The sequence below is a fragment of the Lagopus leucura genome, unplaced genomic scaffold (genome assembly GCF_019238085.1).
Source record: "Lagopus leucura isolate 7727_CA_CO unplaced genomic scaffold, USGS_WTPT01 Super-Scaffold_1, whole genome shotgun sequence".
NCBI classification, from domain to species: Eukaryota; Metazoa; Chordata; class Aves; order Galliformes; family Phasianidae; genus Lagopus; species Lagopus leucura.
The window spans coordinates 22833601-22852565 of record NW_024962250.1 but is presented as its reverse complement, the minus strand read 5'-3'; the positions used below and the strand labels follow the sequence as shown (position 1 = coordinate 22852565).

The 18965-nt window shown below is 39.1% G+C and overlaps 1 protein-coding gene across 8 annotated transcripts in view; it reads right to left on the bottom strand.

Moving 5' to 3' along the window:
* Positions 1 to 18965, bottom strand: part of NRXN3 (neurexin 3) — an 891513-nt gene that overhangs the window by 686425 nt on the left and 186123 nt on the right. For 5 of the 8 annotated variants that reach the window (XM_042869967.1, XM_042869941.1, XM_042869976.1 and 2 more), the window contains 2 exons: positions 11390 to 11691; positions 5955 to 6116 (listed from right to left, as the gene is read on the bottom strand). In XM_042869967.1, the coding sequence (XP_042725901.1) occupies positions 5955 to 6116; positions 11390 to 11691 (464 nt within the window). Of the gene's footprint in view, positions 1 to 5954; positions 6117 to 7854; positions 7900 to 11389; positions 11692 to 18965 lie in introns of all 8 variants that reach the window. The other 3 variants (XM_042869960.1, XM_042869988.1, XM_042869951.1) reach the window with 2 other exon arrangements.

Below are 18965 nucleotides of genomic sequence, written 5' to 3'. Positions count from 1 at the left end.
ACCAGTGGATTTTGTGTGTGAGGTCTTTGTCATTTACAAGGATCACAATTTGGGGGAAGGGAAGAGGGGAGGGGGGCACAAAAGCATCAGACACTATAAAAATGTACTCCAAACTCAAAAATACTCATTTGCCATTCAAACTGACCCTGATATTCTAATCTGAGTATTTCCTGAAAGCTCCCAAAGTGGGATATTCTGCTTTCTTGGTGTTTATAATGTGGCAAAGTTATGAGAATTCTCTCAAAAGACCATTAAAAAGGAACAAGCACGGAGACTATAGGAACCATTAGATAGTTTGTGCCCTCTGTATCTAAACTCCTAAAATGTTGATATTACCTTATTGTAGCTTTCTTCTCTATATATTCCATCTGTACCACAAAAACCCAACTCTGACACTACACAGAAAGATGAATCCCATCTTTTCTTTGCTCCTTGGCTTACAGTATGGATGTAGACTTTGTTTTGGGATTCTATGAAACACATGTTCTTGTTTTCTCCCATCTTTTCTAAATGATTCCCTAAAAAAGCCACAAGCAAAATTAACTAAATCAAATGCCTTTTTCAGAGAGGTAGACATTCATCACGCATTATACATTAGCATTGGGATCATGAACCACAGAAGTCATTTATGGCTGGTTTTACCAGATTTTCTCCTACACTTGCATACAAGGTAAATTTAACTCCAGTAATTATTCCTGAGAAAAGAGGGGCAGGCATGGTCGTATTATGCTGTGTGCATACAAGCATACAAGCAAGCAAAACAAGGGAGGCACAGTGCCACTCCTTCCTGGCAGCACAACAGGTATCTGATAGTGCAACACAAATTCCTTTTGCAAGATAAAACTGCATTTGATAATAATCTTCCTCAAAACATTTCTTTTTCAGTGCTGCCAAAGAGCCCAGGAATAGGTGGGCAAGGTGTTTCAGCTCCCAGAGCTTCAGTTCGGATAACCTCTTGCTCACCTAGGGCTCACATCACTCTCCACAGCCACAACAGAAAGCACAGCACAAAGTCTGACAGGATTCATGACCAAGCATGCAACACCTGTTGGCAACCATCAGACAGCCTGGGAAGTATCCTCTTGCCCAAATATACAACCTTAAACCCATCTTGGTTCTGAGCTAATAGATTAACACCAAATGTAAACAAGCCCAGGAATTAGGCTTACAAACATTATTTGATGAGAAAACTCAATGAATTTTCCCCCCATCTTTTTTTTTTTCTTGCTATTCTGGAGTCTCTCCACTTCTTGCTCTGCATCATTTTGCTCTCAGCTTCCATGTGTGCCCATTCCCACCTTCAAATTAAATCTTTCCAGAAATGTGCTTTCTCTTAATCTGTTCACAAATTACAGCAGGAATTGCTCAAAATGTTGGCAAATGTCTCCCCTGCTGCCTCTCTCAAGCCACAGTATTGTTGTATTTCTACAATATGCTCACTTAAAAACATGATTAAGATCTTGTTCCACTCAGTGCTCTACAGGTACACTGTATGATGTTAGACTTTCAATAAGCACAGCCTTAGATGTGCAGCAACACAGTGATCCACTAATACAATGGTAACGCAACTGGAATTCAAGAGCAACAGGCACTTAAAAATGTTACAGGCCTCTGGACCTGGAAATCTGGGAATGAGAGTCATCACCATCAGGGCTGTTTGGGATGCCGTGGCAAAGAATAGCAATGGGGGATGAAAATTAAGAACAAGACATTTTGAGGAAATGAATTATATTCATCTTTGGCTATGTTTTCTCTGCCTCTACTCAGTACCATTAGCCCTTCTCTTTCTTTTTTTAAAATATTAAAGTCACTAATATAAACAAGAAACAGACATGGCCAATTACAATAGAATAGTGTTGGATCACATGTGCAATTAATGCCATTCACACCTTAATCACTTCCACAGACAAACAGTGAAATCCCTCACACTGGTAATTCCTGACTTGCCAGTTTCACGTATTCCTGGGGCTCTGTTAAACTGCTGCTCTGGAATGGGATTTTGGGCACACAAGTGCTTTTGGGCTATCTTGTCTCCCCATTAGATAGGGTCTTTTAAAACTGCAGCTTCCTCCACATACCCTCTTTACATTTGGGCTGTTTTTCTCAGCCTCCATATTTTCAGGCCTCCTTCTACCTGCACCTCCAACCTCCTCCCCAGTGCAACATTCCATCCAAATGACTTTTTCCCTAAACAGAAATCACATCATCATTAACATTACGCATGCAAAGAGGCCTAAAAAAATAAAAATAAAAAAGCTGGCTTGCAGATAGCATCTGAGATGCATATGCAGCGACTGGGCACACTCATGAACCATTTGGAAATCTGGCTCCTGGCAGTTAAATTGTAGACAGACATGATCTAAGCTTTCACAGCTTTCTCCCATCATGGCCAGATGGTGCCTGACCCCTGCAATAATTTTCTGCCATATTCTACCCATATGCAAACCTCACTGCTTCCATCAAGCTGTTACTACTGATAAACATTTTTAGAAATTGAGATTTTAATAAAGCATTAATAGAAAAATGAACAGAAAAATGTGAAGATCTCATACATTCTCTCACACACATCTATTCTTTAGGGATCACCTTAGGCTCTTCTAAAGCATCTCCATCTGTACTAAGCACTGCTCCAAGCAAATCAGTCTGAATGGCTGGCTCTGTAATGGAGCCTTGAGAATATTCTGATTTTCTCCCTTCCCTAATGAGCAGAGACTGAGATCCACATTTTCCTTTTTGCTTACACAGCTCAACTTCCCACTCAGCCTCTTTCCGTACTCAATCCTTATTACTAGAACCTCCGATCTGAAACTCTCTTGTACATACAAAATATGCTGGCATTATATTTCTTGTCCTGCCTCTTTCTGGTTGTCCAGAAACCATCCAGATATTCTTAAATGTTATTAACAGATCCTTTTTCCTTTCCGCCTTTACGCAGTGCTTCTCCCTGTTTATCCATTTGACTGTTAAAGCAATTTCACTCCTTCCCTGACATCCACTGAAGAAGTTTCTGCTCACTTCTCTGTCTCTGTACCTCCTCCTATCCCATCTCTATATTTGATTTTCTCCATGACAGGGAGAATACTGTATTCTCCCTAAGTTCCTCTAGAATAGTTTATCTTAAGAATGAAGGTCCAGGAAACCTTAGGTACATTACTGCAAGCAAGGTAATGGAATCTCTTCAATCAGAACCTGCTGCAAGGAAGAGACAGGAGGATATATTCTGTGATGAAAGGAGAATACATTGGCTCACACAGTCCAGAAGGAACATGATTACCTTCACCACAGCATATCTAGATACTGCAGCAGGAGAGCCGTGAGACCCCACCACGTGCACTCAGGAGACATGTTCCTCCTAATCAAGGCTTAGACTCTGACCACATGAAGCAATCACCCTGCCAGAGCTGTCCATCATCCTCTCACCAACCCTACCCAGCTGCAAAGTTACAGAGAATCATCAGGCATTTCATTCCCCATTGCAGTTCAGCACCTATATGCAATAACAGAGGACATGGGAATGCTCCAGGAGACTTTTTAGCCCCAGTGAGGTTCTTAGCTGTGGTTGCTGTGCTATGAGGCTGACACAGTCTAGATGAAATATGTGAAGTTATAGGGTGAAATAAAGTCTCATTCTAAAGCCTATATGAATTCCTTTGCCTTCCTAGGGAAACAAGATGCCCCCAGGAACAATATCTGTAGTTGTTGTCTATATTCTCCCTTCATCCAATTTCATGAACTTAGAACTTTTTCTAAATAGTTCAAGTTCCTCCCGTATTGATTAATGAGGCATTAAGTATTCTTCCCAGATGTAGAGAAAATAAGCTATAGAGATAGGTTTATAAATATAGTGCCTACCATGCAGAGAGCCAAATAAGTTCCCCAGTAAAGCCAACTGTGGAACCAGAAACGTGACAGGCACATAAGCACCACACTAGTTCTGCTCTGTGGGATGAAAGAAAGCTGCCCCCAGGGGTCATGCTGATCCCTAAAGGCATTCTTGCTTTCTAGGAGCCAGCTCAGCAATTTCATTCGTACCATGCTGACATATCTTGACATTTCAGGACTAAACATAGAAAAGACTCAAAAGTACTGCCCTCTATTTCTGGTGGATCTCACACTGATCCTGCTACCTTTGGCAGTATTTTCTTCCCTAGCAAAAGAGAAAAAAAATCAGTCCCAGGAGGAATTTCACAAGGCAAACTGCTCTGCTCAATTCATCCCAAGCTCCACCTAATGAAAGCAGACACTTCTTTGATGACTGAGGATAATTCACTGTTTATGCAGTGAGAGTCCTTCTCAGCCTATACAGGCTGGCTGTTTGGTCAGACCCTGCCCCTCATAGGTATCAGTGTTATAGATACATTTCTAGGTTTTGCCAGGACACTGAAAGTCACTTAGTCCTCTCCTTCTCCAATTGCAGCTCCCCATCACCTCCTTTTACCAAATGAGAACTGCGGAAAAGCACAACTGTCAGTTTCCTTATGCTTCCTACAGGTACCAGTGCTAACTCATTCTGGGGCCTAAGGGATCTGTAGGAGTCATGGGCTAGAAATACAAAGTACTAATTACAACATGGCTCGCTTTTGAAATGTTACATTTTTCCATTTATTCAATTTCCAAGTGTATTCTCCCTACAGCTCTGTGCTACACTTATGCTTGGTGAGTAACCTATACCAAATTTCTCCTCAGAAGCCAGGTAATGTACATTTTGCACATATTTTTAAAGCACCTGAAAGTGTCAGTGGGCCACTGCTAAGAGCAGGTTGCTATTATGCAGACTGTAACTCAAGCCCAGCCAGCACTAGTCTGTCTTTAAGTCTAGACAGCACCTCATCCACATCTCCTGTCACAACCAAGGCAGGTGACAATGACAAAGTACTTTCTGATTATCTGAATTCTTCCTTTTCCTCTTATTCTGCTTGGTTTGTCTTCACACAGAGCTTTGTAAGACTGGGATGGCAATATAAGCAGCTCTTAGCACATTGCACGAGCTAATAGAATACAAATGATTATATAAATAATAAAGCTGCTGAAGATTTTCTTGTCACTGCTTTCTCTGCTCCATTGGCTTGACTTAAAGCACACATAAAAATGGCCTCTGCTAAGTGTTATGTTCATAGCATCCATAAATAAAATTAAGATCCTGATTTAAAGAGACACTAGGAAGCAGCATCTCCTCTTGATTTCAATCAAACTGGGATGCTCAGTGCCTATGAAAATCAGGCCCAAGGCTCTGTGGATGAAAACAGAAGGATTTGATCTCTGCATGACATTTTGTATTCAGTAAGGCAGTTTCATTTCTTCTGTAAGATACTCACATACTCATCTCCAGCATACATGCACCCCCTTAACAAATCTAGAGGTCAAGCAGGACAGCAGCACCAGACCAACAGTCATTGCTCACATCAGCAGACTGCACATAAGACAAAATCCCTGACATCACAAGTCAAGCATCTGTAGGACAGTAATTTGTCAGGCAGCTATACAACCCTAGAACAACATCTAGCTCAGCATCACAGTTTGCCTGAATCTGGCATGAAAACCCAGCTCTGCCATCTCTCTGATATACATGTTCATACCAGGATATTATGATAACCCTCTTGGGTGCATGTAGAATTAGACTCACTCAGCCACACTCTTTAAGGAGTCTATCCAGAGGATTAAAACACTTGCCTTAAATGACTGACAGCCTACAGAAGGCACTTCACATACTACACCACTGGTATAATTTTTGTAATTCAAGAACCAGAAGTCTGATAATGACAATAAGCTCATGACTTTCATGGCTGATGTCTTCTGCCCAGGTGAATATCAAGTTTATCCTTACAGTGCTGCTGTAGTATTAGTGTAAAATTCATCATGAGGGAAAGACACTGAGTATGTAATAGCAGGCAGGAAAAAGCTATGATTTTGAGAAACCAAAAGCAATGAAACAGTAGTTAATCTGAATCCCCTACCTCTTTGAGGCAGCCCATGAAGTTGTTGCTTACTGGAGAGCCAGGTAAATCAGCAGTACTGGGGCTCCCTCCCACATAGAAGAAGTCATCTGAGCCCAGCATGGTGTAGTCTTCCTGTGTGTAACCCGTGGTGGTAAGGATGCCATCCACAGAGATGGTCACCTGTTCAAGGGACACAACAAAGAAAACCCCAGCAATGACCTTACGGTCCTGAGAAGAATGAGTCACCTCCCTTATATTTTTATGTCAGTTTTATTAAGGATTTTGTTGAGATTTGGTTTGTTGGTTTTTTTTGTTTGTTTGTTTTTTGTTTTTTTTTTTTTTTTTAGTTCAGCCAAGCTCCATTTTCTGGTCTGCTTCAACCACAATGGAAATTCTTCAGCATCTGCTTCTTCCCTTTCTAGTGTATCCACACTTTCAGGCTGAACCAGCACTCTACACACTGAAATGATTTCCATTTACACAGGCCAGAAAATGGAATTTTCCTTGTAGATTTCTCATATTAGCTGATTTTATGATTAATTAGTTTTTATTTTAATGATTACAGTTAGTTATGGTTGTTAGTTTAAAAAAAAAAAAACACTAATGAAGACGAAGTTGGTATTTTTTATTTTTTATGTTTCTTTTGCTCACAGCACACTGACAATCATGCATTCAGGGAGGGGTGGGAAAGGGATCTCACTTTCAATACATTATGGATGTGCATGCCATGTACCTAGGGACATACACACCCACCACCCACCCAAAAATAAATTAAATAAAAATGGTATTTCATAAATTAACCAAAACATAAATAGGAAGAAATCAAAATAAATGAAAATAAAATAATTCAAACCACACACTAACAAGAGAAAGAGAGAGAAGCAGAGATGAGGTGGAAAGAAAACACAAAGCGTGCACACACTGCGCTCTGACATATCATGCCATTATACCTGGAGCCCAGAAAGTTGAGAGGAAAAGAAAGAAAGCAAAGAGAGCAAGAGAGAAAAGAAAACTATTTCACACATGCATGCAATCAAAAATAAAAATACCAAACAAACTCCAAGATAAAGAAAAAAAAAAACAACTCAAAAACAAACAGGGAAGGATCCAAAATCTCTAACCCCAAATACATGGAGGGTGAAGGGAACTGGAAGGAGAGGGAGGGAGAGTAGCAAGTGAACTCGATGTGTTTTGCGTAGATGTTGTTAGTGGTTTGAAGGGAAGATGGAGGAAAATAGATTAAGGCTGGTGGGAGACGGGCGAGTCACCAGACGTGGACATGCCATGCAGAGTGTGTACTGAAACAAACAGCCGGCTGAGCTCCTTTTGGCCACGGCAGGTGGAAAGTCAGAGAGAGAGAAAGTGAGAGAGAAGGGGAGGAGAGAGAGAGGAGGGAGGGAAGTGGGGAAAGTTGGGAGAAAGAGGACAACTCTGGCCAGTTTGCCTATAACAGCTGTTGCCACAACAAAAGGATGAGAGAAAAAGAGAGCCTTCACCACCACAGACTAGAGGCCCTGCAATGGTTCTGATCTAAAAACCTTCGGAGTTAAAAAATAAAAAAATTTTAAAAAATCAAAAGGGAAGGAAAAAAATAATTTTAAAAGGAAGAAAAAAAAAAAAAAAATCACTGGAATACAAAACAACTAAAGAGGGAGGTGAGGAAACCAATGAAAGAAATTCCAAACCCCATTTCCAGAACAGCTGTGTTCACTGCTTTTGCTCTTCATATTTTCCATTTAAAAAAAAAAAAAAAAGAAAAAGAAAAAGACAAAAAGATAAATGTGTTTTTGATGAAACTAAAATAAAATTAAAGGAAGAAGTAAGTATAAAGGAGGGGGGAAAAAGAGGGAGTAGGGGAAGGAAAAGGCAGGTAACACACGGCAAACCCAAAAAAAGAGACAATAAGAATGATATCTACCAGACAATGTAGTTTGTTTACCATAGCGTGTCCAATGCCTGAGTGCTTTGCGGAAAAGGGGGAAGAAAGGAAATTAAAAAATCGTGAACAGAACGATTGTTAATTAAAATAACTAAAAGCAAAGATGAGTCGTTAGGGTGTTAGTACATTAGTTGGTTAGTAAAAATGACACATTGCATGAATGGTCTAGTGTTAGTTTTCCAAAAAAAGGCGTGGGGCACCTGACACACACAAAGTGAGAGAGGACAATATGACCAGGACTCTATGGGGAGCCATGCCATCTACTCTGTAAAGAAGAAGGGTGCTGCCTAGTCTTCCCACCCCAGTATTAGTCATTAACTTCAATCCTCATACACATTATCCAGGACTGAAGCAAATTTAAAACAGTGCAATACTTACCTTTCAAATGTCCATCAAGGTGCTTCCCCCAAGCAAAAACCTTATGCTCAGAAACATACACACCAGTTTGTCCCTTCAGCGCAAATCCAACCATGACTCCTTTCTTTCACCTACCATCATCCTTATATTCTTGCTTGTCTTTCAAGCCTCGCTACCCTTAAGCACTGCAGAGTATCACTGGCAGGCCAATATTTCTTTGGCTGGAGAATACAGCTGAAGATGAGTACAAAACTCTGAACCTATCCTTAGAAGTTTCAGAATCTGCAGGTTTCTTTACAGCAGGTAAATATGTGACTTTCAGGAGAAGCGTAAAAAAAGGCATGTGCTGGGGTATTTGTGCCATCTGAGCATACAGAAGTTGAAACTCCTACAGTAAGGAAGAAATATATTGAGGAATTGTGTAGGAAGAATTGTGTCATTTGAATGAGAGAAAACAGAAGACTGTATTTAATGTCTCTCTTGTTATATTGCATCTATATTACAGAGCAAGGGGAACTCATGGTATAGTTCTTTATCTGAGTTTAATAGAGCTATATGGATGGTTTTTTACTTCCCACAGAATGCAGATTCCAACTGTTTGAATCTGCATATTGTTTCTTGCTTGCTTTTTAGTAGCTGAGGAATTCAAAATCTTTATGGCAGATTTTGCATGGTGACTAGCTTCAGTGCTAGCACAGAAGTACAGGCTCCAACTTCCTGTCCCACTGTGATCAAAGTTGGCAAGATTATCCTGTTTCACAAGTGAGATCTATGCTGCCTCAGGTAAAAACCACCCTGCAAATTTTGAAGGAATGTGCACTGACATTACTGTGCAAGTAAATCCATTTTTACAAACAAGAAAGTTGGAATTTAGCATGGTGTGGTGGGGAAACATGCTCTGAAAGTCCTGGTAAAATACGCCCATGATCCTATTTCCAGTAAAGGTTTCACACAAGGCAGAATCTGGGCTTAGTTTTAACTGAAATAATAAGATAAATAAACAAGGAGATTTGTTTTGACATTAACAATCACTACTCAAGGGAATCTGTGGATTCACATGATCTGTCTCTAAGGAGATTAACTGCTGTGATAGTCATTTGATCTTAAAAAATTAAATAAAATAAAAAAGGAAGCACTTAGCTACAAAGCATTTAACAATTCCAAAACGTACTGGGCAAAAGTCCAGCTATTTAAAGTTCTGCTCCAGTTCCAGGAAAAGCCAAAAAATTATGCAAATCCTCCTTCATCTCCTCTCCAGAAAAAGCACAGGATAAGATTGATATCTTAAAGTTCCTGATAATCAATTTATCTGGAATTGTTTTAACTTTGGATCACATTCTTGGAATCTCTACTTCATTTTAAAGATTAAGCCTCAATATTTAGGGTCAATTCTTGGTTGGTGTTTTTTATTTATTTTTATGCAACATGTTCACAGTTGAAAACAGAACTTCCAAGTGGCCTGTATTGCACTGCAAATTTACATGTGAATTTCTGATAATATGACACACATGAAATAAAGCAGTACTTCTGGCATTTCTGGAGTGGCTGACCTCAAACAGTTGGTGCATCACCCTCTACTAGCCTGATGGGAACATCTGCACGAAATAGGATCATTAAGACCCGTCCAACACATTAGAAATTAAATTTGCATTTGTGTATAAACTGGTAAAAATAGACTAATGATGCCACTAGCGAAAATCCTGCAGTCTCATGGAAGTTTGATGATGATCAAAACATCATGAACATGTAGAAATACAAGAATTTACATGGGAAAGACCTTCACTCCCCAAAGCAAATATTTGATGTGAAATTGCTCAAACAGAAATCACTAACTGAAATCTATTGGTAGAAACTGCTTCTGATCCCTGACACTGGTAAGCCTATATCTGCTGATATGTTTTGTTTTAGCTATTGTAAATTTTTACCAAAAAAGATGTTTTCTCACCAAAAGTTGTTGTATAAACTTGGATAAAACTCCTAAAGTTTGCATTAATATCCACTTAAATGAGCAAATAAATAAATCAAATTGTTGTCGCAAGTTGTTTTTACAATCTCAGTTTACATGCCATTTCTGACATCTCTACCAATCAGTATGATATCAAGTAGCTCAAATCTAGAGAGTAAACTTCATCTATCATGTGGTAGATGGGCCTTAGTGACTTGAGATATTCACCAGCTTTCAGAGCAAGGTTATTTAATTTTATCTTATCTATATATGTCCGAATTTATATTTCATGAAGAAGGCTTCAGAATTTTAAGTCGGCCTAATACCAAATACGTCACCTGATAGAGTTGTCTGCTTAGAAAGGCAGCATGCAGATGTGCAAAATTACAGTGGCAAAATCAGAAAAAACTTTTCCAAAGTGGAATTGTAGGGTGTTGGATTGGTCTGGGTTTGCTTGGCTTTTCTGATCCTTCCACTTTTCCAGTCCTCACAGCCAACAGAAGAGTCTCATAGGCAGAGACTTAAGAAATAAAGTAGAATCTCATTACAGAAAGAAGGGGAAAAGTTAGAAGAAAAGAACAGAGAATCAAGAAGACTCAGAAAGACTCCAGCCAATTAATTCCAAAGCTACAAATTTAAAATTAATACACACGTACCCACCAACCTGCATACCTGCACACTTGCATACACACAAAAAGGAAAAAAAGAAAGTAAATGAAAAAAAAGATTTTGAGAATTAGAGTTGTGACATTATGGCAATGGTTAGACAAATTAACAAAACTTAAGAAAAAGTAGAAGAGTGTAGAGCATCGGTTGCTGGAAAAATATTCAATTCCCACAGTAATTAAATGCAACAAGAATATTACTGATAAGATTGAATCATAATTAAAGAAATAATAAAATAAAAAATGGCAGAACAAAAATAGAGGAAAGAAAAGAGAGATGAAAGTAAGGTCATGCGCAAGATTTTATTATTAAATCAAACTGAGAAAAACGGAAAATTAATAAAGTGAAAGTGAATATATTGCAACAGGGATAAATTCCCATTAACTTTTTTTTTTTTTTAAATCATCCACTATCATCATACCAATAACTAGAAAAGAAGAAACTCTAGTGAGCCCGCCAAGCATCCCCATTTCTCCCTCATATCCACCTCTGTGCAAATATAAGAGAACAAAGTTTTCCCCAGCATTTTCTCTCCTTCAACATTACCTGCCGCAAGTTGCGCGTCACCTTAACGTCATGCCATGCGTTGTCATTGAATTTGCCATTGACAGGCTCCACAATGGCCTCGAAGGCCCCAGACCCCAGGTTAATGACCAGTGAGACCGCACCATCTTTCAGGGCCAGGTTGACATAATCAGCAGACTTGCCGGTGTGCAGAATGAGCCCGTTGCGTTGCCATGTCTTGAAGGAGAGAGTGATCTCATCGCTGCTGCTCTGGATGGGGTTTTGAGACAGGTCATAGCAAAGATATTCGGAACCACGGAAAGTGGCCATGTTCTCATCTCGCGCTATTAAAAAAAAAAAAAAAAAAAAGAGGGGGGAAACAGAAGAACTATTTAGCAGTTATCCAAGAAGAGATTTAAGATTGCTATGAAATTTCCGAGAAATCCCCACAGCACTGTTAACGTTCCGTACTGCCATATATCATGACATGCTAATGTCTGTATGGCTCCTATTTCAATATGGCTATCAAGAGAATTAACAGCAGGGTCCTCGGTACCCATAAATTTCAGTGCTGTGTTTGCAGTCTCATTGCAGCATTGTCACCATAGGGACCATTCAGAAGTATGCGGCAGAGCCTATGATGTTTGAAGACTCTCTTATAAGACATTTCACATCCTTAAATTAAGAGTGATGGAAAACTACGCTAATAACAGCATGACTAACAGCTAAGCATTAAAAGGAAGCAAAGTACCACAAAGATTAATATTTAGATTGATAGCAAAACTTGTCTAGACTTGTCCTAACCTATCTGCTAGGCAATCTGAGGGACATCAGAATAGACACCTTGATAGAACTGCTGCTTTCTTTCAACTGAATGAGAGATCAAACAGACAAGAAAGCCACACAAAGTGTACTGTAGTTTCCTTCTTTCCAAGGACAAGACCACACAAAATACATTTGTTGACAGCTCTAAGAAATTATATCACTGCTAAACACATCCCAGAATTTTGCCTGTCTGATCACCCTATCCAGAGAATCTTTAGAATGCGTACTTCTAATACAGCGAAAATAAACGTAGGGAAAACCACTGAATTCATTTCTTAGCAATTGGAGGCAGCATTTGATCACCATAATATCATTAGTGTGAGCTGAAAGTCTGTCTGGGCTTCCATAGTCATTTGGAATAAGTTCCTCCACATTGTACTGCTGTGACTCAAGTCAGCTATATACCCTGATTTTGTCTATTAGGGCAAAAGTGCAGAACTGTGATGGTAAAGCTTCCAGGAGCAGCCAGGCCTGCTATAGTCTCTACCAGTGCAGTCTGGGGGAAAACTGCACTTGCAAAGAAGTCTACACAGATCTACAGACCCCTCTCCTTCACCCCCCACCCCCCCCCATATGCTTTCTGACTCAGCTGTGAAAGGGATTCTGAGCATGAATAACTGCACAGCACAAGCAGTGAAGCCATTGCTTCTTACAATCCATTACATAAGGCAAGTGTTGGTGGTGTTGCCACTGATAGTGGTAGTGTTTTTCTGCTTCATCTTGTCTCATTTAGTAATCCTAATGCAGATTAGCCAGAATCTGTCAGTACAAGACTGAAGGGAAAATACTTGTCATTGCCTTCCTTGAAAAATAACTGCATGGTGAAATCTGTGCCCTTGCAGCATGAAACAGTAGTGACAAAACAGCACAGTGTTACAAGAACATACATCATCCTCTAAGTGATAGGTTTGCTTTAGAAACATACTCCTGTAATCTCTACTGAGGGTATCACAGAATGAACTCATTAAAAAATCTGGGCATTTTGAAGGCAGCAGTAATGTGTATGTGTACTTATGGAAGCATACTATGTGTCTATATACATATATATATGTCCCTTTAAGCAAACAGTAAGACAAATTACTCCTTGCAACAGCACAGGTAGGGAGCCAACTGGCTCAAAAGCAGCTTTTCAGAGTGTCAACTGTTTACAGGCTGGTTTGGACATTCTCTCTCATTTTACTTGATATATTAGCTTCAATTCTAATTGTATTGTATTATAGTGTGTTATCATGCACACCGATATCTTATTTAGTAAATTAGTTTGTTTCTTCTCAGATTGTTGTCTTGTTTTCAGGCCCATCTCTCTATCCTTTTCCCTTTTTTTCTTCTTTTTCCTTTTCCCTTTTTTTCTCCTTTTTCCTTCCCTAGGGTGTGAGTCCATGGATCCCCCTGCTCTGCTAGTCACAGAACTGGGCCAAACCAGCCTGTAAGCTATTGACAAATAGAAAGACCCGGGGGTCCCAAAAGACAAGCTGAACGCAAGACAGCATTTCAGTAAAGAAAGCAACTGCATCCTGGGCAGTATTAGCAAGAATGCAACCAGCAAGCCAGGGAAAGCAATTCTTCCTGTCTCTGAGGGACAACTTGGTAGATTACATCTGGAGTCCTCTGCTCAGTACTGATGACTCCAGTACAAAAATAGCTTCACCATACTGGGGTGCATTCTGCAAACAGCTACCAAAGCACTCAAGGTGCTGGGGTAAGTGATGTTTATGGATGGAGAGGCTGGAAGAGCTGGCTTTGTTCAGCTACAAGGAGAAAGGGCTCAGAGGAAGCCTTGTTAATCTTTGCAACTTCCTGATGTGAAAGCATACAGAAGACAGCACTAAATTTACCTCAGACTTGTGCGGAAGAGTGTCAGAATACAACTGACACGGTTAGAACACTGGAAATTCTGATTGTATACGAAGAAAATGCTTCACTTTGACAGTGCTCAAACACTAGAAAGGACCTAGAAAAGCTGTGAAATCTCCATTATTGTAGATATCAAAAACTAAACTATGCATGACCCTGAGTTGCCTCCTCAAACTGCACCTGGTCTGAGCAGGTGGTTGGACTAAGCAGCCTTTGGAAGTTTCTTCCAAATCACTTGATTTTCAATACTCTCAACTACCACCAAGGAGCGCATATGCTTGTGTCAATGTGCATCTAGCCTAAGCACAGAGCTGGTGTTGACTTCTGCTCTGAAAGTCCAAGCTAAGAGCTTTAAAAACACTCCACAGTGATAACTCCTCTGCTTCATCACTTCTGATTCCTGGAAGGTAATGTGTTATAATCAAGTCAGACGTACTCTATACACCTGTGGACAACTCTGATCAAATACTAGGCATCTAAGGGCAGAAATCAAACACCACCATTACAACCAAGTCATTTTCCTACAGCCATAGATTTGTGATGCACTGAGTACACATTTGATATTCTAGGGGGAATGAGGCATGGCTGGTTGGTTGTTCACTCACTACAAAATGTATGAACAGGGCTCATTTACAGTTGCCCAGACACTAAGACAAAATTTCACTGGTCTGCTTGACACAAAGGAGGAGGCAAAGAATGGGTTAGAAAGCTAAATGGCAATTTAAGACAACCACTGCAGACTCATCAAAACACGGTGGAGAAAATTTAGAGGTAAATTACTCTTACATTCTTACTTGTACCCATTGTTTTAATATAAAGCACTATCAATCCATTCCTGCATGCAACTACATCATCTGCTTGTTTCTTCCAGTTGCCATTGTTATAAATAGGATCCTAGACCTGATCCATCTTTGTGTCCTTATTTTCTGAAAGGAGATTAAAGGAGTTTCAGGGAATGTAACCTATTTCTGTTTCACATATAGTCGATGAGTTTTTTTTCCCCTCAGTGTTCTGTATAAATATTCAAATTTGCAGATGACCACACACTAAAATCTCTCTGGGGCTCTCAATGAGACACACCTGTCCACCCCATGTCTCATAAACACTACTCCCAAGGTCAATATAGCCACAAAAAAAAAAAAAACGTTCTCTGAATCACTGCTTCCTAAACTGTAGTCTGTGGATCAAAACACATGGCCACATTAAAGGCTTTAGGGCACAGATCAGGCTCCGAGCTCCAAAGAGCTTAACTGTATGTTCCTCCAAGCTACAACACAATAGATCATGTGGGACCATGTGGCCTGACACAAAGTCATACCCTGTGCTTTTTTATCAAGCACAACCTTTCCATGCTGACCTGTATCTTACGATGCCCTGATGTACTTGATGGTTCTGATGAGAAAGCATGTGAAAATCACTAGAGAGCAGAGAATGGGAAAGTAGACATAGATTCTCTCTAAAAATATAATTTAGAAGAAAAAAAGCCCTGAGTGGGCTAGAGATCTCACAGTACCTTAATGTGCTTTCAGGTGCAGCCTGGAGATAGCTGTAAGACTAAAGAGTTGTGAACTATTTCTTTGTGATGTACATTCTGAATGCATCACAGACTATCCACAAAAGGAGATCAGACACTAAGGGGTTCAAAGAATGTTGGATTATATTGCGGTTTTTATGCCTTTTATGTTCTTTAAAAAGTGATAGTGTTCCTAAAAGTTTCTGCATAACAACTCAAACCTAAACTAGAACAGCTAAATTTACAATTCACCTCCAAGTCATAGGAAACTTTGGTTCATGTTACATGGAACAACAGACCAAAGCCTGGTTGTGTTAGGATTTGAAAATCTACATATGTAAATCATATTACCTTGAAGTAATGATCTTGTTCAAATGTTACAATGCAACCATGCTTACAACTGTATTTAGAATATGTTCGCAAACTCTTGATTTATACATGATTTTCAAGATTTAACTTCTAACTCAATATTAGATAGATATATGAAAACAAAACAATGTAAAAACAGGCTACGTAGCAGACGTAAGCAATTAAATTCCATTTCACTTGTTAGTATTAATCTAACTCCATTATTTATTTTAAAACACAATCACGTGACTAAATTCTCTTCACAGCTGGGATTTGCAGACATCTGAGACATGTATGAAATCCCACATTCAGGCTTAGCCCTTGACATGTCCAAAGTCTCAGAGGATTCCTGCTTTGTCACTGTATAGGTATGGACATGACTAAATGTCTTGGTGCATTTATCTTTGCATTCTTTCTACACTAATTCTTACTGTCAACAGTAACTCCAAAATTTTAAAATTACAACTGAGTTGAAGGAAATTTTTTAACTGAATCATACTGAAGTCAGGAAAGTATAAATTCTAGATACAAGCAGTATGAACCAAAGAAAAAATAGACTTAGGGCTATTCTAGATGATGAGCAGTGAGAGATCAAGGCAACAACTCAGGATGGGGTAGAATCCCTATTTAGGCAAAACCTCGTGAAATTTACTACAAGCTAATCCTGTTCTGAGCAGAAGGGTTGCCCTGGGAGTCACGTATAATATCTATGATTCTCAAGCATGTCACAGACCAACGAAAGATTTATGCTCTCTGAGTCACTTTTATGTGTAACCAATGTTCTTTTAGAGGTTAGCAGAGGAGAAACTGTACATCAAATAACCCAGCAAATTAGTCAGATAGCACCTCTGATGGACCAAAAAAAAAAAAAAAAAAAAGTGAATTGTTTCCAACAGCCTCTGAAAAAGTTGTCTAGTGACTGAATGCTGAAACCTTAATGAAAGCCCTTAGCCTGTTAGAAAAAGTTGTCTGTAAAATCATAGAAAGATGTTATAAGGGAGAAAACTAATTACTGAGCTGGAGTCTCACAGTGAAAAGATTGGTTTTGCAAATGTTTACCAGGTTTAAGTCATTCTAGATAATGTTAGATTATCCTTAACTAGAGGATTTTGTTGTTGTTTGTCTCCATCATCTCGTTCTCACTTCATCTATCTATATAATTTGGAATTTTGAAACAAAGAACAAACACAGTAACATCAGAAACTCTGCAATAAGAATCAATGGAGGACCAAATCCCATTACATTTAAGAGATGTGAAGAACAATGTAAGCCTGGAAGCCCAATGCAATGGTGAGATGCACTAAAGACTGGGCACTGTGAGTGCTGAGCTCACATTTTGCACACACTGTAGAAAGCTCCAATCTTTCAAAAAATCTCTTTCATTTCACCAGCAAGAGCAAAGTAAGTATTAACTTACACCAGAGAACACCAACTGCCTAGCATGAGTCATGCCCCCCCCTCCACTATCAGCTGCTCCATACATTATCCTTCACTTTTAGATGAGAACACTTGTGAAAAGGCCCACAAATTGAAGCTCAGAAGAGATCAAGGAGACTTAACAATACAATGAAAGCTTGTCTTGTTGTCAAGCCTAATTAATTTATTATTCTTCTGAACTCTAGAGCTCCTAAGGAAAGCAGGAGAAAGATCTCTAAAGATGCTGTACTAACGCTCTCGATGCCCAATCTCTGTGTGCTGTGTCACTGCAGAAGGACAGAGAGAAGTCCAACCCCATGAGCTAGAAATTGTGCCTGAGAGGGCCACAGCCAGCCTTGCAAATCCTGATGGATTTTGCCACTGAACAGCAAAGGCTGACAGTAAGGAGAGGGAGGACAGGACAGTACCTGAATCCTTAGCCCAAAAGGAATCCCTCAGGCTTTTGATCCTCTATCATGGTTTTATTAAACAGTCAGCACACACTACCCAATGGAAAAACCTAAGAAGTTTCCACATATCACTTTCCTGTATCTATAATATAATTGACAGAGAGCTAGAAGAATGACTTTTTTTTTTTTTTTGAGTTTGCATCTATTAAATACATAGCTGAAGTTCCACCTAAGCAAAACAAAACTTGCACAAATGGAAAGCTATTTTGTTCCTCAATCCTGAAAAACTCTTCTTCATTGAACAATACAATACAGTTCTTTCAATGAAACTTATTCTGAGAGGAAAAACAGTATCAGATTTATCACAGAATATCTCCTACTTAGCACAGCATTATTTAAACCTAGATTCATCAATAACATGAACTTTAGAGCTACTGATTCTCTAAGCTACCTTTTCTGTCTGTTTCTGAAGGAAAGCAGAAGTCAGAAGAGTCTCAGAGCAATCTGAACCTGTGTGAATAAACCATTTACTACAGAAAAAAAAAATCATGATTTTTCCTCAATATCAAGGAGAGTAGCTTGGGGAAAGCATTCATAAAAACTTTTAGTTCAAATGCTCTTATTATAGAAGTATTAGTGCTACAATAATGAAAATGAATAAATAAGATGGCGTATGTCTAAAAAAGATTATAGCATACAGTTGGTAACATCATCTATTTGAGCTATCTTTTAAATTGTTCACTAAAATTGATCTAAATGACAAACTATAGGTGTAGGAGTCAGGACCTAAGCATTTTATTTCTGACTTTACCATCAATTAACTGTGCAAACATGCTGCATTTAATTAACCTCAGCTTTTTCCATCTGTGCTACAAAGATAACAAAAATATAGGTTAAGTCATTGAGATCTATGGAAGAAGGGTGCTCTGCAAATTTAATGAAACTTCTCTTAAAAATGAGAAAAGTTCCACAGCTATGAGGAGAAGCCATGTGTCCATTCAGAGTATATGCAGTGTTTTGAGTGTCCTAGTTATCCCTCTCTCTATGTTTTCTATTGACTTCTAAGTGTATGCAACTGCACTGCTATCAGTGCATGATTTTGCCTTGCCTATCATTTGCAAAGAAACAATAAGCTTCAATCTATGATACTATGTGCTTAAGGCTCTACACATTATTCATATTCTGAACAACTGGTCAAAGAGACAAAAAACAATCCTGCATTAATGTCTTGCTTGGATGCAGAGGAAAAACA